This window comes from Leucopleurus acutus, assembly GCF_964270905.1.
Source record: "Leucopleurus acutus genome assembly, chromosome: 4".
In the NCBI taxonomy this organism is placed as follows: Eukaryota; Metazoa; Chordata; class Mammalia; order Artiodactyla; family Delphinidae; genus Leucopleurus; species Leucopleurus acutus.
Genome location: NC_139146.1, coordinates 36126312 through 36148442, shown reverse-complemented (window position 1 = coordinate 36148442; position 22131 = coordinate 36126312). Strand labels below are relative to the sequence as shown.

General features: G+C 51.3%; 1 protein-coding gene across 1 annotated transcript in view; it reads right to left on the bottom strand.

Moving 5' to 3' along the window:
• The window catches only part of LOC309960714 (uncharacterized protein C4orf50), a gene marked incomplete at both ends in the record, with an annotated part of 49436 nt that extends 33788 nt beyond the window's left edge, over window positions 1–15648 (bottom strand). The window contains 6 exons of the mRNA XM_082837662.1: window positions 2165–2244; window positions 6243–6312; window positions 6625–6769; window positions 6894–7487; window positions 10703–10841; window positions 15362–15648. Coding sequence (XP_082693788.1) covers window positions 2165–2244; window positions 6243–6312; window positions 6625–6769; window positions 6894–7487; window positions 10703–10841; window positions 15362–15648 — 1315 coding nt within the window. The remainder of the gene's footprint in view (window positions 1–2164; window positions 2245–6242; window positions 6313–6624; window positions 6770–6893; window positions 7488–10702; window positions 10842–15361) is intronic.
• Between the last annotated feature and the right edge of the window lie 6483 nt (window positions 15649–22131).

Here is a 22131-nt window from a genome sequence, read left to right as displayed (position 1 = left end):
AAAAAAAAGAGAGGAAACAGGATGCAAAAAGGGAGACAGAAATTCAAAGACATGAGAGCAAGAGAGAGAAGCAGAAGGAAGGAGGAGGGAACAGATGAAGGGGAGGCGGAGGGCAGTGTCGAAGGCCACCACTGTTCTGCTGTTCATTTCTATTTGGATTTTGCTCCAGTACCCAAGTTTACTTCCCTTCAGTTCAACAAATACTTTCTGAGCACCTACTATGTGGCAGGCTTTGTCCTGGGGCTGGGACACAGCCATGGGTGACACACACAGACCCCTGCCTCGAGGAGCTAACATCCAGGGGAGGACTTCCGAGATGATGCTATACCCGCTTCATGTCACAAGTGATGAAAGCAATACTCAGAGAGGGACAGTGACTTGTCCAAGGTCACACAGCACACACAGTGGGAGAACAGGACCTGAACTCAGGTCTCCGAACTTGATCCGGGCCTTCTCTCCCGCTTCCTGCCCCCCTCTGCTCAGTGTTGCCAGCCCTCCCTGCTTTTCAACACTCACAGGAGCATTTGCCTGTAACTTTACTTGGCTTTAGTTTTAACGTGTAATTATTTTGAAAGAAGAAAATGAGGAATACAGTGATATCCAAACACAAATATTACAAATGTGTGAGAATATATCCCTCTGGGCTTTTTTTCTGTGCAGAGACATTTAAATTCTTCCAAAAGTCTGTTTCTACAAAATGTTGACTTTCGCTTTGTGCATTTTTCATGTGATGGTATCGAAGGATCATTTCTCCACAACTTCTTCTGTAATGTGGTGTTTTAGGGCTGCCGAATGATCTCTGACGTAAGGAATGCCTTCACTTACCAAATCAGGTCCCTCTGATCAGACATTTAGGTTGTTTCCAATTTTTACCAACTATAAACAGTATTGAGGTACCTTTAATATATGACAAATATTCAGAATACAGTGGAATCGTGAGGTTTTGCTCATTCGTATTTTTTTTTTAAGTAATGGACCTTTTTTGTAAGACCACGGGCCATCTGTATTTCCTTTTTACGTTATTTGTATGTTCGTGGCTTTTGCCTATGTTTTGTTTTTTGACATTATCGAAACTGTTTTAAAGCCCTTGCTCGCTGCAGGAGTGAGTGACAAGTTACAAAAAAGTAACGGGCACTTCTGCTCAGGTGCAAGCTTTGAGCAGGAACGGGCTGCCTGGACTCAGGAAACAATCAAGAGATTCTCATACTCGCCACCAGGCGTCGCTCTACTCATATCGCCGGGGTCGAGAAGCTGGCCTGAGCAGCCCGCATTCCTGAGGCCACTGTCACAAGGAGCGGGGTTGCAGCTCTGGGATGACAGCCTGACACTGACATCATAAGAGAGTGACTTTTAATCTCTTTATACGAGCCTCCTTGATACCCTCCAGGCCAGGCCACTGCCCCAGCGTGTCCCCTGCTGTAGTGGTCATCACCCAAATTGCCCTTTCTGCCCCTGTGTCTATCTCCCCTATAAACTTTTGAAGAGAAGGATCGCCTCCCCAGCCCCAGTGGTCGGCACGGTGCCTGGAACATACAGGATGCCCAGTGCACGCTTGCTAAAAAGCATCTGGACACATCTGCAGAGAGGCTTTGCTTCTCTTGCAAACCAGAGTCCTCTTAAACTTTCTTTCACCTGGGATTCTGACCAGAAACCCCCTCCCCAAACTCCTCCCCGAGCTGGACGCTTGTCCTCGCAATGGCCATTCCTGTGGGGACCTGGGCTCCAAGCAACTTGTTCTCGAAACTATAAACTGTGTGATCCTGGGCAAGGCATGTGCCTCCTCTGTGGGGCTGGGGACAAAATCATTGATCTCTGCCTGGCTACCTCCCAGCATCAAGGAGATCCTGTTTGGGGAAGTGCTGTGTAAATATGAATCAAAATATCTTCTCGTAACGATTACCCTCACCATAAATCACACCATGACACACATCAGATGTAACCAAGGGGCTGGTTTGGGTTGGAGGCACCCTAATAATTTGCAATGATTTTCAATATGATACACACTTCCCTGGGGCTAGACCTCCCTCTCGTTTCCCAATTTCTATATCTCACTTCCCAGCATTGCCATCTTAGGCTGGTCCCTTCGTCTGGAAGTTTCCATTTCCCATGGGCAATGGAGCAAATATCTTCTTTTGGCCATTTATTCACTGAGTCACTTCCTCACCAAGTATTCCACAGCCTGTGGACAGGGGCTGGGATTTATGGCTGAATCGGACCCAGTTGGTGATGACGATGAAGGAACAGCTACGGGGGGGGGGGGTGGGCAGCCAGGCCCAGCACAGTGAGAATTAGGGTCGCCAGAGGTGGATCATATTATAATGGGGCCACCAAGGAGGGAAGGAGCTGGCGTAAAATCAGAAAAGTCTTCTTGGAGGAAGAGACATTCTCACCAAATGGAGAGAAAGAAGCAGGGGTTTACCAAGGGGCCATGGGGAGCAGACGGTAGAAGTCTCTAGACACAGGGAAAGTAAGCAGGCTGGAGGAGTCTGGCATATTTAGGGACCTGCAGGACCACAGGGTGGGAGGAAGGGGTGGGCAGTGAGGCTGGAGGCAGCGGCTAGAGCAGCTGGGGCCTTGAATGCCAAGGTTAGGAAGTGGAGCTGGATCCCAAGGTGATGGAGCTGCTGGGGGCTTATGAAAACAGATCATTTGGGGGTTACACCGCTATCCAGAGAAGGGCGCTGAAGATCTGCCGCGTGGCTCTTAACCATTCTGGGTCCTGCCCCTTTGGAAATGCACTGTCAGCCTTGGGAAATCATGCATGCATGCATGCAATGCTCTCAGAACACTGAGTACAATCTCATACGTGCACAGCCATGGCCACAGGCCAGACCAAGACCTGAGGGACACCATCTGGCTTTACAGTGTTGTTATCAATAGATTCTAGCATTTTAACTTTAAAATTGCCAGCCATGCTGCCCCGTGACCTGGTGACTGGCTGGCATTTCCCATCTCTCCAGCGCGCTCTCTGGAGGATTTCTTCCTTTCAAGGTGGCCCTTTTCGACTCCAAGGTGCTCAGAGTCGGGGCTGTCAGTGCCCGCTGCGAGTAGGACAGTTTGGAAGACTCTGACATACCCTGTGGCCCTGTCATGGGGAATGGTCCATTCCCCATTCCAAACACCAAGATCCCCAACAGTGACCCACAGATTGTCAGGCCCCTTCCCCCTTCCTCTGTCTGCACCCTCTTTCTCCAGGCAGTCTTGTCATCCCGTGCAGGCAGGGGTCTTGTCTTATTTCCCAGCCCTGGTTCCAAGCTCAGGTCCGAGTACACCTCATTGTACGGCACCCGTTAAATGCTGATTTTGGACCCCCTGACCACCAGTTACCGGAGGAACAGAGCTTGGCACTCACAGGCTCATCTCAGGGTCAGCCTGCCGGGGCGCAAATCCTGCCCCACCACTTACTATCTGTGGGACCCTGGGACTCTCCGGGCCTTCACTTCCTCATCTGTAAAATGGGGGTAAAATAGTGCCTCCCTTGAAGGTCGTTGAGGGACAAAATGAGTGGACAACAGATGCAGAGCACCAGAGGTGGCGTCTAGTGCAAAGACTCCCTCATAAATAGAGGAATCGTTTTGTACCCCCATGAAGCCGGCGAAGAAGCACATCAAGGAACTAGAACCGACAGTTCTACTGTTTCACGGGGCCTCATAACGGTGCATCCAGGAGGGCACTTGTTATGAGTTCAATTGTGTCCCCCCCGCAAACTTCCTAAGTTGACTCTTAACCCCCAGGACCTCAGAACGTGACCTGATTTGGAAATAGAGACACAACTGATTAAATTAAGATGGGGTCATTCGGGTGGGCCCTAATCCAACATGACTGGTGTCCTTATAAAAGGGGGACGTTTGGACACAGAGATGCACAGAAGGAAGACAATGAGACACAGGGAGAAGACAGCCGCCCACAAGCTAAGGAGAGAGGCCCGGAACAGATCCTCATTCACGGGCCTTGGAAGGAACGACACCTCAGTCGCGGGCTTCCAGCCTCCAGGACTATTGTTGAAACCACACAGTCTGTGGTTCTTTGCTAGGGTAGCCCTAGGAAACTCTCAGAGTACCTACATTTCTATTTGCTCAATAAGGATATTAAGGCATAGAAATAAGATGACTGGCAAGGCTCCCGGGGCTCCTAGAAGGCAGGGCCAGGCTGCAGGCCCACCAGCTGGGGGGACTCGGCCCTGCTTGTCTCCATCTGGGAGAACTGCTAAGGTCTGGCTGGAGCAAGAAGCTGGTCGCCCTGGTGCCGAGCCCCCCATGGAGAGATCATGAGCAAGGGCATGGGAGCCGCTTCCCGGAAGTGAGCGCAAGCCACACAGGAAATGCACAAACCACGATGACATGGACGCCGACGGCCAGAGCAAGCCCTTGCTAATATCACTCTCCCAGCCCGGATGCTCCCAGGCCGCCATTTAGATTGCTAAAAGCCAGGATCAGTGACCGTCCCATGACACTCTATGCTGAAATGGTAACTGACATTTGTTCCATCCTTAAAGGGCTCTTGCATGCACGCTCCCATGGGCTCTTCACTCTGACACACTCAGAAGACAGCAAGTGCTACTACCCCTTCCCCCAGCGGAATCTACCGCCTCTGTCCACTCCGGGTCCCACCTGCCATCTTAGAGCATGAGCATCTCACCCCAGTGTGTATGGCTCCCATGTTTAAGGATCAGCATTTTCTGTTCCACGGGCCCCTGCTTCCTCTGCTACTCATCTGATAACAGGCTGGCTTCTCCGGATGCTATAGAGGCAGAATTGGCTGGGGACCACACTTTATGGGAAATTTAGGGAATTTTTGAGAGACTTTTGACTGTGCACAGCAGCCTCCAGCAAGGTCTTGAGAGCATGCAGTTCTCCTTGGGCACTGGGTCTTTTAAATGATAAGGCATGAAACATCGAGAAGGTCACAGATGCATGTCAACAAGGGGCTTATAACTGATCACACAAGCCGCCAAACGCAGCCACTGACACTGCCCCAAACTCCGCAAGAACCAACGCTGGCCCCAGCATCTTAGGGAAAGGACAGCTTCTTGGAATCACAACCTTGATCTGGCCCATGTCCCCTTGCTGGCCCTAATACTTTGGAGCTGCATGCCTGTGGTCAAGTCACTTAACCTCCTGGGTCTCAGTTTCTCCATCTAGTCAGTGGGATAATAGCACCTGGCTTGCAAGCCTGTACTAAAGATTAAATGAGAGAACACAAAACGTACAAAACATTAGGAGGCATCTCTAAAATATTTAGGTATTCACCCTTTTCCTTAGATAAAAGAAAGAGTAGCAGTGCACGGGAAGGCAGAAAGATTGGGAGAATAAGAATGTAAGCCGACAGCCTAAATTAAAATCTTACGTTTAGGAAAGTTACAGAAAGGATTCTAAATGACAATTTCCATCTCTACACGATTTATTTTCTGAAATTACAACAAGGTGCCAATATTAAAGGTACACTGTATTCCTTTTACCTGATGAACATAATGGAGGAAGAATGAACAGGACACGCAGAAGTAACATGAGTAGAATGAAGTACTAAAAAGATAACCTATAACCACAGATAAACTCAGTATTAAAATGATCTAGGCAGGATACACTTCATTATCTTGAGAAGACTAAAGTTCCAGTTAATTTGAAATAGGTTGTCCAGGTCCAAAGATAAATTTAATTTTTTTTTTTAATGAGTAATCTTCTTTGGGCTAAGGTGGCTCCCTTATTTTTCCTTAAATGCAAATTAACCCAATGGGATCTTGATGTCTTGGAGGGAGCTGAGTTAACTCTCCCTTTTCAGGGAGGCAGCCTGGTGCAGGAGACACAAAGTACTCTGGACTCACATCCAATTTGGATCCAATTCTACTTCTGCCTCTTCTGAGCTGTGTGACAACAGGTCAGTGCACTGCCTCTCTGAGCCTCAGCCTCCTCTCTGTGGAGTGCGGACACTAATAGTACCTGCTTTACAGTTTTATGAGCATTAAATGATGCCTTTGAAAACACCGTAGGGTGCCAAGCACATGGCAGGAGTATATTAAACGTTAAGTTTTTGCTCGTCTATCAGTTAGGTGATAACATCAGTGCCCAGCCTGCTCTCGGCTCCAGAGCTTAAGAAACTTGCTTGGGGTCACAGCTAGCAAATAGGAGAACTGGAAAGGAGCTGAACCCTGCATGTGCTCTACTGCACAGTCCTGAGGGCCTCCTGTGTGCTGCTGCTGGGGCGGCCGCTACAGAAGCCATCTCACCTGCCCTCAAGGGGCTCACAGTCTAAAGAAGGAGAAATGAAGATGCACGTACAGCACCGGCACGCTGGGGACCGTGGTCACCTTTGGAGCTGTGAGGGAGGTGGGAAAGGGTGATGGCTTTCCCAGGGAGGGGCGGATCGGGGTGGAAGTCACGAGACCATGACAGTTAATGTCATACTGCACGTGGAGGAGCTTGCCCAGCACGGGGCCTGGCACAGGCAGGGACCCATCAAATGTCAGATAGATGGACGGGCAGGAGGAAACAGACGAGGAGGGGTGAAGGGTAACTGGATGGCTGCCTGGAGAGTGGCTGCAGGGAGAGATGGACAAGCAGGTGGTCTGGTGAAAGAGATGATGGAGTGTGGGTAGAGGGGTGGGTGGGTGGGTAGACAAGACGGTGCATGAGGGCATGGACAGGTGGCTGAGCAGGTGGACAGGTGGTGGGGAGGTGGCTGGCTTGGTGAACGGGTGAGTGAAGCTGTAGGGGTGGATGGGCACCACCAGGTGGGTAGATGCGCGGATGGAATGAAGGGTGGGTGAAGGGGGCTGGTGGGTTGCAGGGGTGGTTGAAGAGGAAAACGGGGGAATGACGGAGCCCGTGACTTGACCAAGCGGCAGAAAGTTAGAGAAAAGCAGAAAATCACTCGTGCTCTGGGTTGCGGCCACTTACCAGGCTACCGTGACCAGCAGGGGCCGTGCTGAGCGCTCTCTCTCGGGGGGCCTGGGCTCCCAGCTCCTCTCGCAGGCACCTGTTTTGCTGGGCGAGCTCCTCCACCTGGCCCTGCAGGCCGATCTCCGACAGCTTCAGCCCATAGATGCAGCAGCGCAGCTCCTCCAGCTGCCCGCGGAGCAGCCGCTCGGTGGCGCGCTGCTCCCGCAGCCGGCGCGCCGCCTGGTCCCGCTCGCGCTCGCCGCGCTCGGCTCTGGCCCGCAGCGCGCGCGGCTCCGCGGCCTCCTCGGGAGCGCCTCGGGGACTGGTCGGGCCCGGGGGTCGGGGGCCACCCTGGTTCGGGGCGTCCAGTTCGGCCAGCAGGAGGCCCGCGGCGTGGCAGAGGCGCCGCACGTCCAACTCCAGCCGCTGCACCTGCGCTCGCAGGATGCGCTCCTGCTCGCGCACCAGTCGCAGCTGGCGCCGCTGGAGCCGCCGGCCGCGCTCCAGGGCCGCCGCCTGCAGCCCCAGCGCCTCGTCTTTGCGCCGCAGCCGCTCCCGCAGCCGCCGCAGCCGCCACCGCTGCCGCCGGGCCGCGCGCTCCTTCTCCTGAACCTACGGGTTGGCGGTGGAGGAGGGCGTCAGGAAGGCGGCCGGGGACGCACCGTAGCTCGCATTGAGCCTGTCTTTATTTGAAACTTCGATATTTTGTTGTTCAGCGCGCCTTTTCTTTTTGCATCAATTTTTGCATTAAAACATTGCTGCAAAATATTATTGATCTCGATGACTGTTTTTTTGGCGCCTCCTTAAAGTTTGCCCAGGAGACGAGCACCTTACCTCCCCCTAGTGTGGGCCCTGCACACCCGTGAGCTCCCCGAGTTCTTGGAAGGAAACTGTGCAACGGGCAGGAGGGGGATGGGCTGGTGCACACTGGGAGGGCCAGTGGTTCCAACATGTGATTCCCCCACACCAGTTTGTAAAGAGCTGCCACCTGGACCCCCCTGAGCGTCCCCACTTCCCCACTTGCAGAACTTCCCAGACCTCTCCATTTCCCAGTGCCTACAGGGTTAATGCCTGAACCAGTAAGGATCAGCTGACCATGGCTTCTGGCTGGTGAGACAGGACCGCCAGTGTCACAGCAGTTGTTCCTTCCTGTGAATACGCCCTGTGGAGCTACTCAGAAGTGACCTGCACAATGTCACACGACTAAAAGTCACTGAACCGCCATGTACTTGACTCAAGACCTTTCCTTTTTCCGCTTGGCCCGCTGCCTGTCCAAGGAACACATCTCCCTGTTCTTAAACCTTGCCCTCCCCCCACCCATGAGCTGTAGGCTGGACTGGGGTGACCCATGCACGGCAAAAATGGGCGTCCTTGCCCAATTTTCAGAATTAATTTATGCAAATGGATAGAATTGCCTTCATGTTAAGCTCTCTGTCAACTGCTAGTCCCTGCTGCTCATACTCAGTCACAGCCACGAGAGCTTGCAGAAGACGAAACAAACAAGCAAGAGCAAATGTGAAAGAGGAAACTTGGGAACACCCCGGCAGGCTTTGTTTGACAGCGTGTTTTGGGGGGAATTGGGGCAGATAAAACTGGAGTTAGATTCCCTGCGAGGAAAATTGCTCGGGGTCTTCCCGATGGTATGAATCCTGTAATCGGTGATGCTAGGTGGACGGTGCCCCATCACCTGGATGGGTCTACCTTTATCACCTTGGGAATGACCACGGGTCACCACAGAAGTGAGGTGTCTTTGTATGCAAATGCTTACTGCAAATATTGACAACAATGGGGCAAATTGCCATTTGGCAGATATCAGGTACAAAGGGCAGAGGTCATGCACTCCTGCAAAACATGCTCTGAAATGCAGATAGCTCTGGGGAGAGATCGAGGGTTAGTGTCTGGGCTGGGTTGAAGCTGGGCCAAGTGGTCTCCGAGGGGACCCAAGCCAGACCCCTCACCTCTCTGAAATCTTGCCCTTCATCTGGAAATGCGGTTTTGTGACAGGACATTCCCAGGAGCATACAGACTACAAGAGAATGCAATAAAGAAATGTGTGTGGGCCACATAACTGCGGGTCCTGCAGTGCCCCGAGCTCGCTCATGGCATTTCCCTTGCTTGTCACCCTCATCCTCTGTCTCCCCATCATACTAGGAACCTCTGGTGATTGCAGGACTGTGTTTATTCACCTGGGAAACCCTATATGTATATAAGGCATGACAAAAAATATTAATTACAGGATTTTCCACGGAGAGATTATTTTCTTGATGGTGGGATTCCACATAACACTACGATACCTCGGGTTAAAAACTCTCAGACCCTGACAATGATGTGCTGTGAACCAAGGAGGATGAACTCAACTTTCTGCACCTGAAGTTCAATGCAAAGGGGAAAAGTGGCACTTGCATGTCTCCCTGGCATCTCAGAGACTAATTTCAATTTAATGGAACTTCTTAGCTTTCCATGCTTCACTTCTATTTCAGTTGAAAGCTAATCAATCTGGTGTTTTTCAAACATTCTGGACTACTTCCCATGGTAAAAAATACATTTAAGAACGTGCCCCGTTATACATATGCACGTGTTGACAACTGAAACAGAAGTTTCAGGAAACAGCACTCCCCTTCGTACACGTGATGCCCTTTCATAATTCCTAGTCAATTCCATTTTTAAAATTGCTGGTTGTGAGTTACGGAATTGATTTCACAACCCACTTACGGGTGTCAACCTGCAATTTAACAGTCGCTGTGCTGCCCCGTGAGTAGCAATTTACTGAAACCGATGCCTCTCGGGATCTTTGGGTCTCTGCCTGCCAAGTCTCTGCCCTCCAGCCTTCGTCATCTCTCCCCTGGAATATTTCAGTAAAGACTAGTAATTACAAAGGCAGCTAGGGCTATCCAAATGCCTACCGTTGTGAGTGTTTTACACGTATTACCTTCCTTTACCCACACAACAATTGAACAGGGTTGGTACTGTATCATTCCCATTTCACAGATGAGGAAACTGAGGTCCAGAGAGGTTAAGTCATTTGGCCTAGATCACACAGCTCATGAGTAGCAGAGTCAGGGTTTGGCTCCAGGCATCTGCTTCCAGAGCCTATCCTCTTAACCACCCACTCCCTCTCCAATCACGCTCTAACTTGCCCCCTGCCCCTGCCGCCTCTCTCTCCCATGCAGTTAGAGTGATATCCCCCAAAATCCTGACTATGAGCCTCTCCTGCTAAGGTCCCCCTAAGTCCTGCTCCCCCTTGCCTCCAGAATTTGGGTCATGCCAGGGCCCTGGCGACCTGTCCTCCCTGCAACCCTCTTGCCTCACCAACTCTGTCTCCCCACCACACACCACATTCCCCATGGCTCCCAGCATCCAGCTTTGGAGTTACTTGTTTCCCATCTGTGTCCCTGCCCACAAGCCAGCTCCTGAGGGCAGAGACCCCGCATCAGTCCTCTCCTTGTCCTTAGGCCAGAGCCAGCTCCCCTGACAGGCACCAAGTCCACAGAAAGGAACCTCTGGCCAGAGCTCCCAGCAAGTGCACAGCCCCCGCATGCCACCCAGTGGATCCCAGCCAGAGCCCTATGAGGCAGGCAGGACAGGATGGGAGCCCCGTTTTACAGATGGGGCAGCCGAGGCCCAGGGAGGCCACGTGACCTTGCCCAGGTCCAGCGGCCCCTGCCTGCACTGTTAGAATTGGGACCTTTCTTACCCCTCCTGGCTAGGCTCTCCAGGCCCGCCCCACTGTCTATGTTCAAGGGCAGCTGCTACCACGTCCAAACCTATGGGGTGACTCTGCTGGGACAAGAAACAAGTACTGGAAAGAAGGAGGAGGGACCCGGTACCTGGCTGGCGAGCTCCCCCTGCAGCGCGTCCAGCTGCTCCTGGGCCCGGAGAGAGGCACTTCTCTCCTGGAACACGAGGGCGCTCAGCTGGTCCACCTTCTGGAGGAGTTTCCTCTCCGACAGCTCCAGCTCCTGAATTCTGCGCATTGAAGCAGTAAGGCGCTTACTCAGGATGCGGTAAGCGTGGCCTAAGCTTTTCACAGACACCAGGATCTTCTTTTTTTCTTCTGTTATTTGGCCAATTTGATATTCTGACAAAATGACATTTTGTAAAACATTCATACCTATCTTTTTGAAGATGATCTAAAATACTTCAGAGACCTCTTTTGAATAGTAAGTCACTGGGAATCTTAACAATGTTCTCATCCCTAAACCAGTAATCCCCAGTTCAGGTCATACCAATGAAAAAGGACTGAACCAAACATCTGAACCATACATCTGCATTGTCTCAATTAATCCTTACAGGTGGATTCCCTTCCCCCTACTTCGCACATGAGAAAACAGGATCAGAGGGGCCGGGCAACTTGCCCAAGGTCACAGAGCATTATAGAGTCCAGGCTGCATGGCTCCCAAACTCATGCTTTAACCCTGTGCTCTGTTGCCTCCCATTTAAGCTAAATTATTGCAAATCTTTTCTAAGGAAATGACTGAAGTGCAGAAAAAAGGTTTCTGCAATTTAAAAAATTAATCTCTGGATTACAAAAGTGAGACGTTGGAAATGACCTACCAGTTAGGGATGGCTAAGCCACCAGAAAGTGCTGAAGTTGTGCAATATGCAAAGTAATACCCAGGCTGGAAGTGAACCCTGACCTCAGCTACATAGAAAGGAGGAGCACATGTGAATGGAGGGAAGCCAGAAGGAACATCTGCCTAGTGGTCCCATGAGGAGTGGAGGAGCCACATAGACTCACTTGTCTGTCTCCTGCTCGTACCTAGTATCCAAGTCCCCTCAATGTGCCAATCTTACTTCTATAATAGAAGACCATGAAACACGTGGCAAGTGCATTCTCAGCCTACATGGACAAGCTCTGCACAGCCTCACTCCTTTACCCAGCTCCACACCAGGTGACCTGCTCATCCAGGACAGACTCTGCTTCCCTGGGTGAGGACTTAGCTTTGCCTCCTGGCTCTGCCACGTACCTGCCATGAGGCCTTAACTGGGCTCATTCACCACTATGACCCTCAGTATCTTCATCCGTAAAACACGTAATTGCACCTTGCTCAGAGGGTTATTGTGAAGATTAAATAAAGTGAGTCACTCTTATTAATAATAGGCCGAGAGTCCCCTCTCCTGCTCTAGTTTTGAGGCCCTGGGGGAGGGTCTCTAAAGTGACAGAAGGGAGGGGGCCCTCTTGTGTAGATTAAAATTAAGTTCCTTCCAAAATGAACCAGAGGAGTGACCGCACATTCATCAGTCAGAGGCTTGGGTGGAGTGCCTTCTGATTGATTATAAAACGTGGTGATATCTGAATGGGAAAAGAAAAGTTTAACTTTTTAGTTTTTGAGACCAATCTGAAACGTTAAATCTGGGACAATATTTAATTCTGGTATTATCCCTATACTTAAACTAGGCAGAAAATGACTACTTTCATGGTGGCAGGCTGAATAAGAGCCCCCAAATATATCCATGCCCTGCTTCCCAAAACTTAATGAATGTTACCTTAAGATGCAAAAGAGACTGCAGATGTGATTCACTTAAGGAGTTTGAGACGGAGAGATTATCCTGGATTATTTGGGTGGGCTTAACCGCAATTACGACTGTCCTCATGAGAGGGGGGCAGAAGGGGAGGCCATGTGACCACTGAAGCAAGATGCTACCCTGCTGGCCTGAAGACGGGGAGGGGCTAGAAGCCAAGGAATGCAGCTATAGGTGCTGGAAAAGGCAGACACAGGTTTCCCCTACAGCTTCTGGAGAGAGCACAGCCCTGCGGACGCCATGACTGTAGCCCAGTGAGACTGCTTTAGGACTTCTGCCTCCAGAGCTGAAAGGCAATGAGTGGGTGTTGTTTGAAGGCAGCACGTTTGCAGTAATTTGTTTTAGCAGCCATAGGAAACATATACACACATAAACAGGAACTAGACAATGAAGTACCATTTTCCACTGATTAATGACAAGTTAAAAATATACATATTACAGTGTAGAGCTGCAAAGAGTGCTACGGAACTGGGAGACTCCATCAGGGAATATCCACCAGGATAAATCGGGCAGGCAGCGCCCCCATGTAGCCAGGTGTGTGACCACGGAGAAGTTACTTAAGCCAGCACCTTAATTTCCCCATCTAGAAATTGAAGATATTGCTATTACTTCATTTCTAGTAATTTATTTTTAGGGATTAAGTCTGTTAATACGCGTCAAGCATGTAAATAGTGCCTAGCCCAGAGGAAACACTCAACAAGTGTTCAGCTATTATTAATTTTGTTGCATTTAGATTGTAAATGAATTTGCAGCAATGATAATGTTACGGAGGTGGGAGTGGGGTTCTCGTTCTCAAATTTCTAACATCGTGGTTGCATTAGTTTTGCAATAAATACTTTTAAATATTAACTCTTTAACTGAAGTGAAATCCAACGTACATTATCAATCTTTTACTATCCCCTACTTAGAGCAAACCCATGGTGAAATTAGCCTGAAATCTATATTCACAGTTGTGCATTCAGACCCTGGCTTCAGCTCTCCGTGACACTGAGTAATGTATTTCATCCACTGAGCCTCAGTTTCCTCATCTGGAAAAGGGGATCGTATCACTCTATGTGCCACAGGGTTCAAGGGAGCAGCGATGGAGGCATGGTGGGGGGAGGTCAGCCCTGTGCCCTGCACCACAGGCTCTTGGTAAGCCTTAACTCTTTTTTCTCCCAACCCCTGCTGCAGATCGGGCCTCCCCTCCCGAAGCCCTGCTTCTACAGGATGGTGTATCCCACCTTCAGAGAACTAAGGACACAGCCCACCTTTCCCCACAGGCAGGTCCAGGACACCGCCTCCAGGATGGCTTCACCCCAGGCCCCAGCCACAGAGACCCCTCCTCTCTGCCACTCATGGTGCCTCCAGGCTGCCTGTCTCTCCCTCACATAGAGGGGTCTCCTCTGGCAGAGGTTTCCCACCCATCTTTCCCAGGCCTTGTGACCATCTGGTTTTCACTGCCATGTACAACCTTGCGTGAGCTATACTTCTATCTCTCCAGGGCTGGGGCCCTGCCTTTCCAGCTCTCAACCCCTAGAACTCATGTTTTGGGCTGAATATGTCCTCCCAAATTCATATGTTGAAGTTAGCTAACCCTAGTACCTCAGAACGTGACTGTATTTGGAGATAGGGTTTTTAAAGAGGTAATTTAGTTAAAATGAGGTCATTAGTGTGGGCCCTGATCCACTATGACTGGTGTCCTTATAAGAAGAGGAGATTAGGACACAGACACGCACAGAGGGAAGACCACAGGAAGACACAGAGAGAAGGCAGACATCACCAAGCCAAGGAGAGAGGTCTCAGAAGGAAACAACCTTGTCCACACTTTGATCTATTACTTCCATCCACCAGGACTATGAGAAAATAAAGCCCCCCAGTCTGTGGTGCTTTGCTCAAGACCCCCAGTTTAAGCCCCCCAGTCTGTGGTACTTTGTTATGGCAGCCCCAGCAGACTCATACAACAAACAGTATGTGATTCCCGAGGGCTAAGTGCACGTTGTAGAATGAATGAATGAATGAGGGAATGAATGAATAAATGGATGAATGAGTGAATGGACAATCACATAGACTGATACTGAAGGTGACAGAATAATTTTTCTCATATGTGAATTTTTTCACGTGAAAAGTTTTACAAAGAGGAGAAAAAGTAAAGATCATGTAAATACACGTTTACTGACTTGCCCTTACTAAAATGAAGGAAAACACACCAAAAGCATGAAGTCGGACAAATTTAAGACACTTGGCTGTTGGCATATTGGTAAACCTGTCAGACCCCAGCCATAACCGTACTGCATTTCCATGCTGGTTTCTCCTTTGATATGTATGCAAGACCCCAGCTCATTCTACTGGCCTAGGTATCAAAACAGAGCATGGGCTTTGGAGAAAGACCTGGATTCAAATGCCCCACCTCTGGACCATGTCGGTTCCATCAGGAAAATAGAGCCTACACCAGAAGGTTCAGCAGCGAGAATCAAACAAACATAGGGATGGAAGAGACGAAAGGCCAGACAGAGATGACAGGCAACCCAGAGGTTAGCAGCTGCTGGGAGCCGCTTCTGCCCCTGGGGCTGGAGGGATAGACAGGGAGGAGGTGATGATACTGGGGCCTAGAAGCAGGACCACAGAGGAAGCCGAAAGCATGACTGAATGGCAGCCATAGTCAGAGACGTCACCCAGAGCAGAAGAGAAGGGGAGAATACCCTGGCTTCTCCCGTCGTCCTCCCTTCAGCGTCTCCCATTGGCTGGACCCAGATGGAAGCCAGTGAGCGAGGGAGCCTGGGAAATAGGCTCAGCCCCTATGATACGGAGCAGAGGAAGGGAAAGACAGAGAAGGAGCAGGGACTGCTGTGGCGGGTTATGGAACACTGACTGTTTTGCCTGCATCCTCAGTCACAGAAATGATCCAACACTCCATCCTGACACAATTAGGATGCCCCAGGATTCATACATACACAAAGAAGAGGTCCAAAGGGTATATTTACCTGCTCCTCAGCCCAGACTCCGACATCACGTACTTGTCCACAGCTACCAACAGCTTCTGTTCTGAGGATTCCAGTTGCTTCCTGAGTGTTCCCGTGTCCATGTCTGGGCTTCTAGCTGCTTCTTCTGGAAGACATCCCGGCTCCTCACCAGTCTCCTCTACATCCTGGAAGATCCAGGACGTGTCGATCTTCACATCGACGTTCATTATATCAAACCCATCGCTGCTGGGGGCTCTGACAACGTAGCTGAAACTTTTTTCAGTCCGTCCTTTAGCTGTCGGCTCCATCCCAGACATAGTTCATGGGCCAAGACTTAATACAATTAAGTGAATCTGCAACATGGACTTTCTGTAGATTTCAAGGTGGCTGCGGTGCCTTCAGATTGTGCAGGAAAATACCCTTTGAGGAGGGCAAGAACAGGTGGATTATTTATGAGTGGGGGACTTGGGTTACACCTGCAGAAATGTCATACAATATGAATGAAAGCCTCTCGTTTTACAAGCCAGCATGCCGGCAGTCACCCAAAGCAGAAAAGCCACTTGGAATTAAAAACTTAATAATGTGTACAAGGAGCGAAAATAAGATTTCTAGGCAGGACCATCAGAATGTTATAAATTCTCAGCAGTGAGGCTCAGGTTTTCACCAGGTGATACATGAAGTTCTAAACCTCCTTTCTGAGTCCAGCAAACATTTATCACAGGCTTGGAGTTTACTAGGGGAAGGGGAAGGGAAACTAGCACTGCACTGGGTCATCTCACCTTACCTAGTCCGATTCTCCTGGAAACCCCAGGAGGTGGGCATTTTCATAACCATTTTACAAATGCTGAAGCAGAGGCTCTGGAAGCTGGGGGAGTTGGCCAGGCCCCACAGATGGGCAGTGGCAGAGTCAGGATTCAAATCCAAGTCTGACTCCAAAACTCAAGGGGTAAGGGATGAACCCAGACCCCGAACAGGAGGAAACACATCCTGCTGTGGAGGAGACTGAGGCTGTATAGGTGGCCAAGGGATGACCCATCGCAGAAGGCAGAGGTGGGAAGAAGGCTCCTCCGGGCGGAGGGAGTCTCAGGACCATAGCCCAAGGACAGAGTCAGGACAGGTGAAGGGAGTGGGAGTGGTCGGGTGTGGCTGGCCCAGTGCACACCCTGAAGGGGGAAGTGAGGACCCAGGACAGAGGTGACTTGGACCATATCCCTGTGGGCCTTGGACTCCAGGACATGGCATCTCTGTGTGGGAAGTGAGGGGGTCCCTGGAGTGTTTAGAGCCAAGGAGGGTCCTGGTCAGATCTCTGAGGATGGGGTACCGCGGGGGGTGCAGGAGGCGAGAACGGAAGGAGCTGGCCAGGGAAGAGTGCAATAAATAGGCCTGATGCAGAGTGGTGCAGGAATAAATAGAAACTTAAACTACAGGACTTAACCCTCCCTGTGAAAAATGATGGAAGAGACTTCCCCCACCCTTTTCTGAGAGCTCCTACTTTAGAAAACTTGTCGTTCTTTCTTCATCTCTTTGAAATATATGTTGATTCTTTTAAAAGCTATATAGGCCCTTTGCTGCTTTTCTGACCCAGGAACGTGTTTCTGAAGATCCTGGGAGCCATCTTTTTGGCATGCAAACACCCAAGGAAAATAGAACCCTGTCTCCCAGTTCCTGTGGGAGGGTCGGAGCCTAACTTCCTGGTCTCCCGGCTCCAAGTTGCAAAACCACCTCCTGTCATAGAGATAGGAGAAATTCCACTTTTCTTTGTACGAAACAAATGAACAAACACAGAGGGTCACTCCAATGGCCAGGTGGATTTAGGGTGACCTATATGTAACAAATAGTGCTGCCAAGTTCTCTTACGTGACAACAAATTATTGTTTATCCCGAGGACCTGTACGAATTGGGCTGTATCTCCTTGGCTAACAAGAAGCGAGATTCTTTTCTGTCTTTGCAAATCTCTTAGCGGATGGTCTGTGATGCACATCACATTCTGGTTTGATGCTCTTTCGATAATAAAATTGTTTTCTTTCTTGTCTACCTTAGTGGAGAGGTTGTCTCGGTTGGGAGAAAATTTTGTTTTAGAGTGTATTTCCCAACCATAATGGAAAAAAGTTTTTTTAAACCCAATGAGGTCCTATTATAGACTACAGGGAACTATATTCAATATCCTGTAATAAGCCATAATGCAAAGGAAAAAAAATTAAAATCTACTTCCTCAAAAGTGGCTGTGTAGGGTGGTGCAGGGGGCTTGCAGTAGACACGGAGCGGTCAGAGGCAGCAGGGCGGGGTGTCGGCCAAGAGGGGGCGCAGTGGGGCAACTCAGATCTCCGGTGTTTCTTAGATGGAATCTTGGACAAATCACTTAACTTCTCATAAAAGGTGGGCGTGGGTAGTGAAAATAGTACCCATATCAAGAGCTGTTTAGGCATAAATTAGTGGCTGTAGTGTAGGCAGTGCACAGCTCCAGGCACACAGTGAATGCAGCGTGCAGGCGGTGCGTGACAGGCAGAAGCAACATGTAGTTCAGATCGCCTTCCTGGGCTGTGTCCAGCTCTGCCTCTTATGCGCCAAGATCTTAGGCACTTAACCCAGCTCCCTGCGAAATGAGATGAACAGCAATCCCCTCCCTGCTGTTGCACGAGTCACTTAGCTCTCAAGTGCCTGGTGCTCTGCCTGGCACAGTGAGCCCGCAGGGACCTTAGCTGCCAGGAGCATCCTCGAGCAGAAGGATTAATTGATAGCCGACTGGGGCCAAGTGACCACCTGAAAAATCATGTGCCAGGCCTGCAAGGAGGAGGAAGCAGGTATTCTAGACCTTTCTCAGGGGAGCAGCCTAGAGGAAAGGTGCAGCCGGGACAGGTAAAGGGCATTTGAGCCCCAGGGCCTCTGCCTGGGGAAGTGTCTTCAGACCTTTCTTGGATAAATGACTAAGACTGTGGGCTTCATTTGGAATGAACCATCTGTGTCTGAGGGAGAAGGACAGGAACGCGGCTTGCCCGTACATTATCACCCCTGCGGGCTTCTCAGGGCTGGAGACCTGAGGAAAGGGGACAGGTGGCCGTGGAACTGCTGTAAGGACGTGGCCCTGCATCGTTCGCAGCCTGGGTGAGGTTCCCCAAGGCGGAGGGCGACCGCAGGAAGGACACAGAGCTTGGCTGAGGGCAGGACGCAGGGGTCCCCACTTCAGAGGAAATGGCAGCCCCAGAGAGATGGTGGGGAGGGGGCCAGGCTTCCGGAGACCGGCGGCTCTGCCCCTCAGCTGGAACCAGGGTCACAGTGCGGGATCTGCAGGAGTCCCCAAGGCTTCTCAGACAACCTGGAGGGCATCCCAAATCGGCTGGTTGGGATCCCCAATTTGGCAGGCCTCTATCAGGTCCTGGTTAAATGTGAGAAAAGAGGAACAAACGTGCTTTTCTGTACTGGAAGCGGCAGGTGGGATTCCCGCTTATCAGCTCTTCACAAGCAGGTTCTGGAAGGTGAGGGGAGAGCAGGAGACCCGGACCCTGAGGCTCAACTGCGGAACGCGAGAATCCAGAAAGAGGGAAGGAGGGCTGGCCAATGGAAGGAGAGAGAATGATGAATTCACCGAGAAAGGTGCTGAGTGGGCGCTAAATCGCAGAGTCCAGCTCTCCAGGTGACCAGGGCCCCTGACCAGGGCCTGCGCGTGCGCAGTGCACCTGCGGTGCCACCACCCTCCCCCCGCCCCCACCCCCTCCAGCCCCGCCCCCCCTCCGCCCACAGGGCCCTGGGCACCGAGTCAGTGCGCCTGGGACCTCTAGGGTGAGCAGACTCTGGAAGCTTCAGCTCACGCACACGCCCGCCTGTTGCCTTTCACCCGACTCCAACTCAGTACGTGCAGCGCGGGGGAAAGTGCCCAGTGTGCCCGGGACTTCCCCATTTTAGAACTGGAAGTCCTGACCTGGGCAAACTGGATGGCTGGTCACCCGCAGGTCTGGTCTCTGGGCCCACACCGCTGCCAGACGGTGGCGGCGGGGCACGGTCTGCCCCCTGGACTTTTCTACCCTGCCCCTCACTGGTTTCCACTGCCTGTAGAGGACTGAGGGATATGATGGGGGGGGGGGGAGTGAGGGGAGAGGAGGAATGAAGTATGAGGTGTGGGGGGAGGGGAGGGGTGAGATGTGAGGGGAGTGGGAAACAGCACATTTAAGTGGCATAGCATGGCGTCCCTGTGTCAGGAACTTGACCTGGGCTCTCCCTTCACCCCCCAAGTAGATCTGTGAGGAGGCTGGTGGTAAAGGGTGGACCCAACCCTTCTCCTTTCTGTGTGAGAAACTGACTTGGGTTCCGTTGCGTCTGTAGCTCTACCACCTGGAAACCTCATCTGGGCAGAAGGTCAGTTGCATTACTAGGTGACAAGCACAACGGCAGCTCTGAGCTGTGTGTCTCATCTGGGCGCAGAGGGCAGAGGATGACGTACGAGTACACGAGTACGCACCTGGTGGGCCGCCAGAACTCGGAGGCCCCCTGTGGCTCTTGTGACTGGGCCTGTCCCTGGCAGGAACCTTGGAAGCGATGCCTGGGACCGTCACAAGAAATGCCGACTCGTTGTTGGCTCCCTGCACCTGCCTGTATGAGCCTCACTCGCTCGCACCTGAACTGTCTCCTGGGGGCCAAAGAGACTGGCCCCTGGTCCCCTGTGGGCCGTATGGTCTCCTTGGAGGACGACTTCCACAGGGGTGCATCAGATGCTGCCTGCTGCATCTCCTGCCAGTATCGGAGAGTCTTTGGGTCTAACTGTCTAGCTGTGCCCAAAGAAGACCTCTTGTGAGGTGCTATGTGGGAACTATCACCCACCATTCCACAGGTGAAGAAATTAAGACTCCGAGTGGCAAGTACTTTGCCAGTGTCCACTGCAGGGGAGTGGCTGGTCTAGGAGTGGACCTGGATGGGTCTGACTTCAAAGCCACTGCCATTGGCATCCCGTTGTCCGAGTGGGAGAGCTGAGAAGACAGAAGCGCGGGACAGTAGGGCATGAGGCCCACACTCCTCCAGCAGGGAGGGATGGACACTCTGTGCTGTGGGACTAGCTTCCCAGAGACCTTGCACACCTCCTGGACTTCTGCTACTAAGTTAGCAAAGCAAGGCTTCTCTGTGTTTCTCTGGCCCCAGAGAAAGCAGACGTGCTTTTCATTTTCAGTTGCTGCATGGTTCCACATTCCCATTGCTGCCTGGAGTTCTCAGATGCCTGCTTTTTTCAAGCAAAGACATCAGTTCATTTGCTTTTGGTTATCAGATGTGGGAAAGTCATGGGGGCTGCTGTGGTGGTGCTTTGGGTTTAGATTTCAAAAGAGAATGATCACTTCTCAGCTATCTTGGGTGTGTGTTTTCTCAGAGCCCCCTAATCCTTTGGTTTGGTTTGAGTATCCCTCTCCATCTAGTTGGGTGCCCCTTCTGTGCTGAGCTCCATGTCCTTCTCCATCCTTGGGTTTATCCTTCTGAGAACTTTCAGCTCCTCTGTTGGATTCCCTGCCCTCCTTGATTCCTTTGGTAGCCTGCATTTCAGTCATTTTAGTTTTCTCCAAAGGTTATTCTCACTAGAAATTATAGGATTGCTCTTGCAGCCCAACAAACACAGAGCAATGAATCTTTCCATCCTTGGGATCAACCCATCCTTGCCTTCAGCTGCTCCTTCCAACAAGATGCAGCTGTCCTTTGCTTCACATTCACTACCTTCCATTTCACTTGATCTACTTTGATTCCCAACGTCTTCCTTCCAGAAGTTTGGGAGGGATCAGTCATATGAGCAGGTGCCTTTTCCTGGAGATGCTCCCCCACCCACCTGCTCACCCTAGAATAACAACAGCAACAACATCCGAAAGTAACTTCTCTTCTCCAGGATTTGCTCCTGGGCTTGACTTCCACCAGCTGGTGTCCTGGCCTCCTCGGCAGCCCCACCCAATCCATCGTTCTCCTGGGAGGCGTGGTGCAGAGGCAGGTCTCTTGGGATCAGGAATGGCTGAGGTTGTAAGAAAGTGGACCTGGTCTCAGACCACTGCGGAAGGAGCCTCATTTCCCGCGGGTGCTCCAGGGATCACTCCACAACCCAGCATTTCTTCCTGGCCAGCCCCTTGCAAATTACCACCCAGATGTGAGACAGCCCGAGTGTGGTCTAGGCGGGGATGCTGTCCACCTCTCAATCCTTGATCTACAATGGCCCAGGTGCAGTCAAGCTCTGGGACTTTCACCCTCAAGAGTGATGGAGCCTGTGGCTTCCGCCTTGTAAATCCAAGGTCCTGGGGTCCACTGTCCACAGTGGGCGAGGCTCCAGTCCTCTCTCTCTGGCCAACAGCTGCTGACTTCAGCTGCACACAGATCTGGAGGGTTTTGTTGACTGGGGCTTGACTTTGGGTTCAGATCACAGGGACATTTGCGAGTCACTCTGGCTGATAGACTCCAGGATTCACATGGCACAGTTCATGGAGACATATGTACACAGTCAGTGTCTAGCCGGGCACACACACCACAGCTAGGGGAGGCATGCTGTGCAGGGACAAGGATGCAGTCTGTCCCCAGACAGTGCAGTGGCTCTCCAATCAATCCATTTCTAGTAATTGCACTTAGTTTCCTGGTATTCAGGTCTCTGCCCCTCGGGCTCTTGAAGGTGCCACAGTGGGGACTTGGATGTGGCCCTGAGCTTGACAAATTCCCCATCATCCTTGCAGAGCTCCTACAGCTTGGCCCAGCCAGGACCCAGCCATAGATCCTAAATGCCTCCCGTTCAAGCTGTCGTGTAGTATCTGTGAATTCTGGTTTCAGTTTCTGGGCTTGGAATA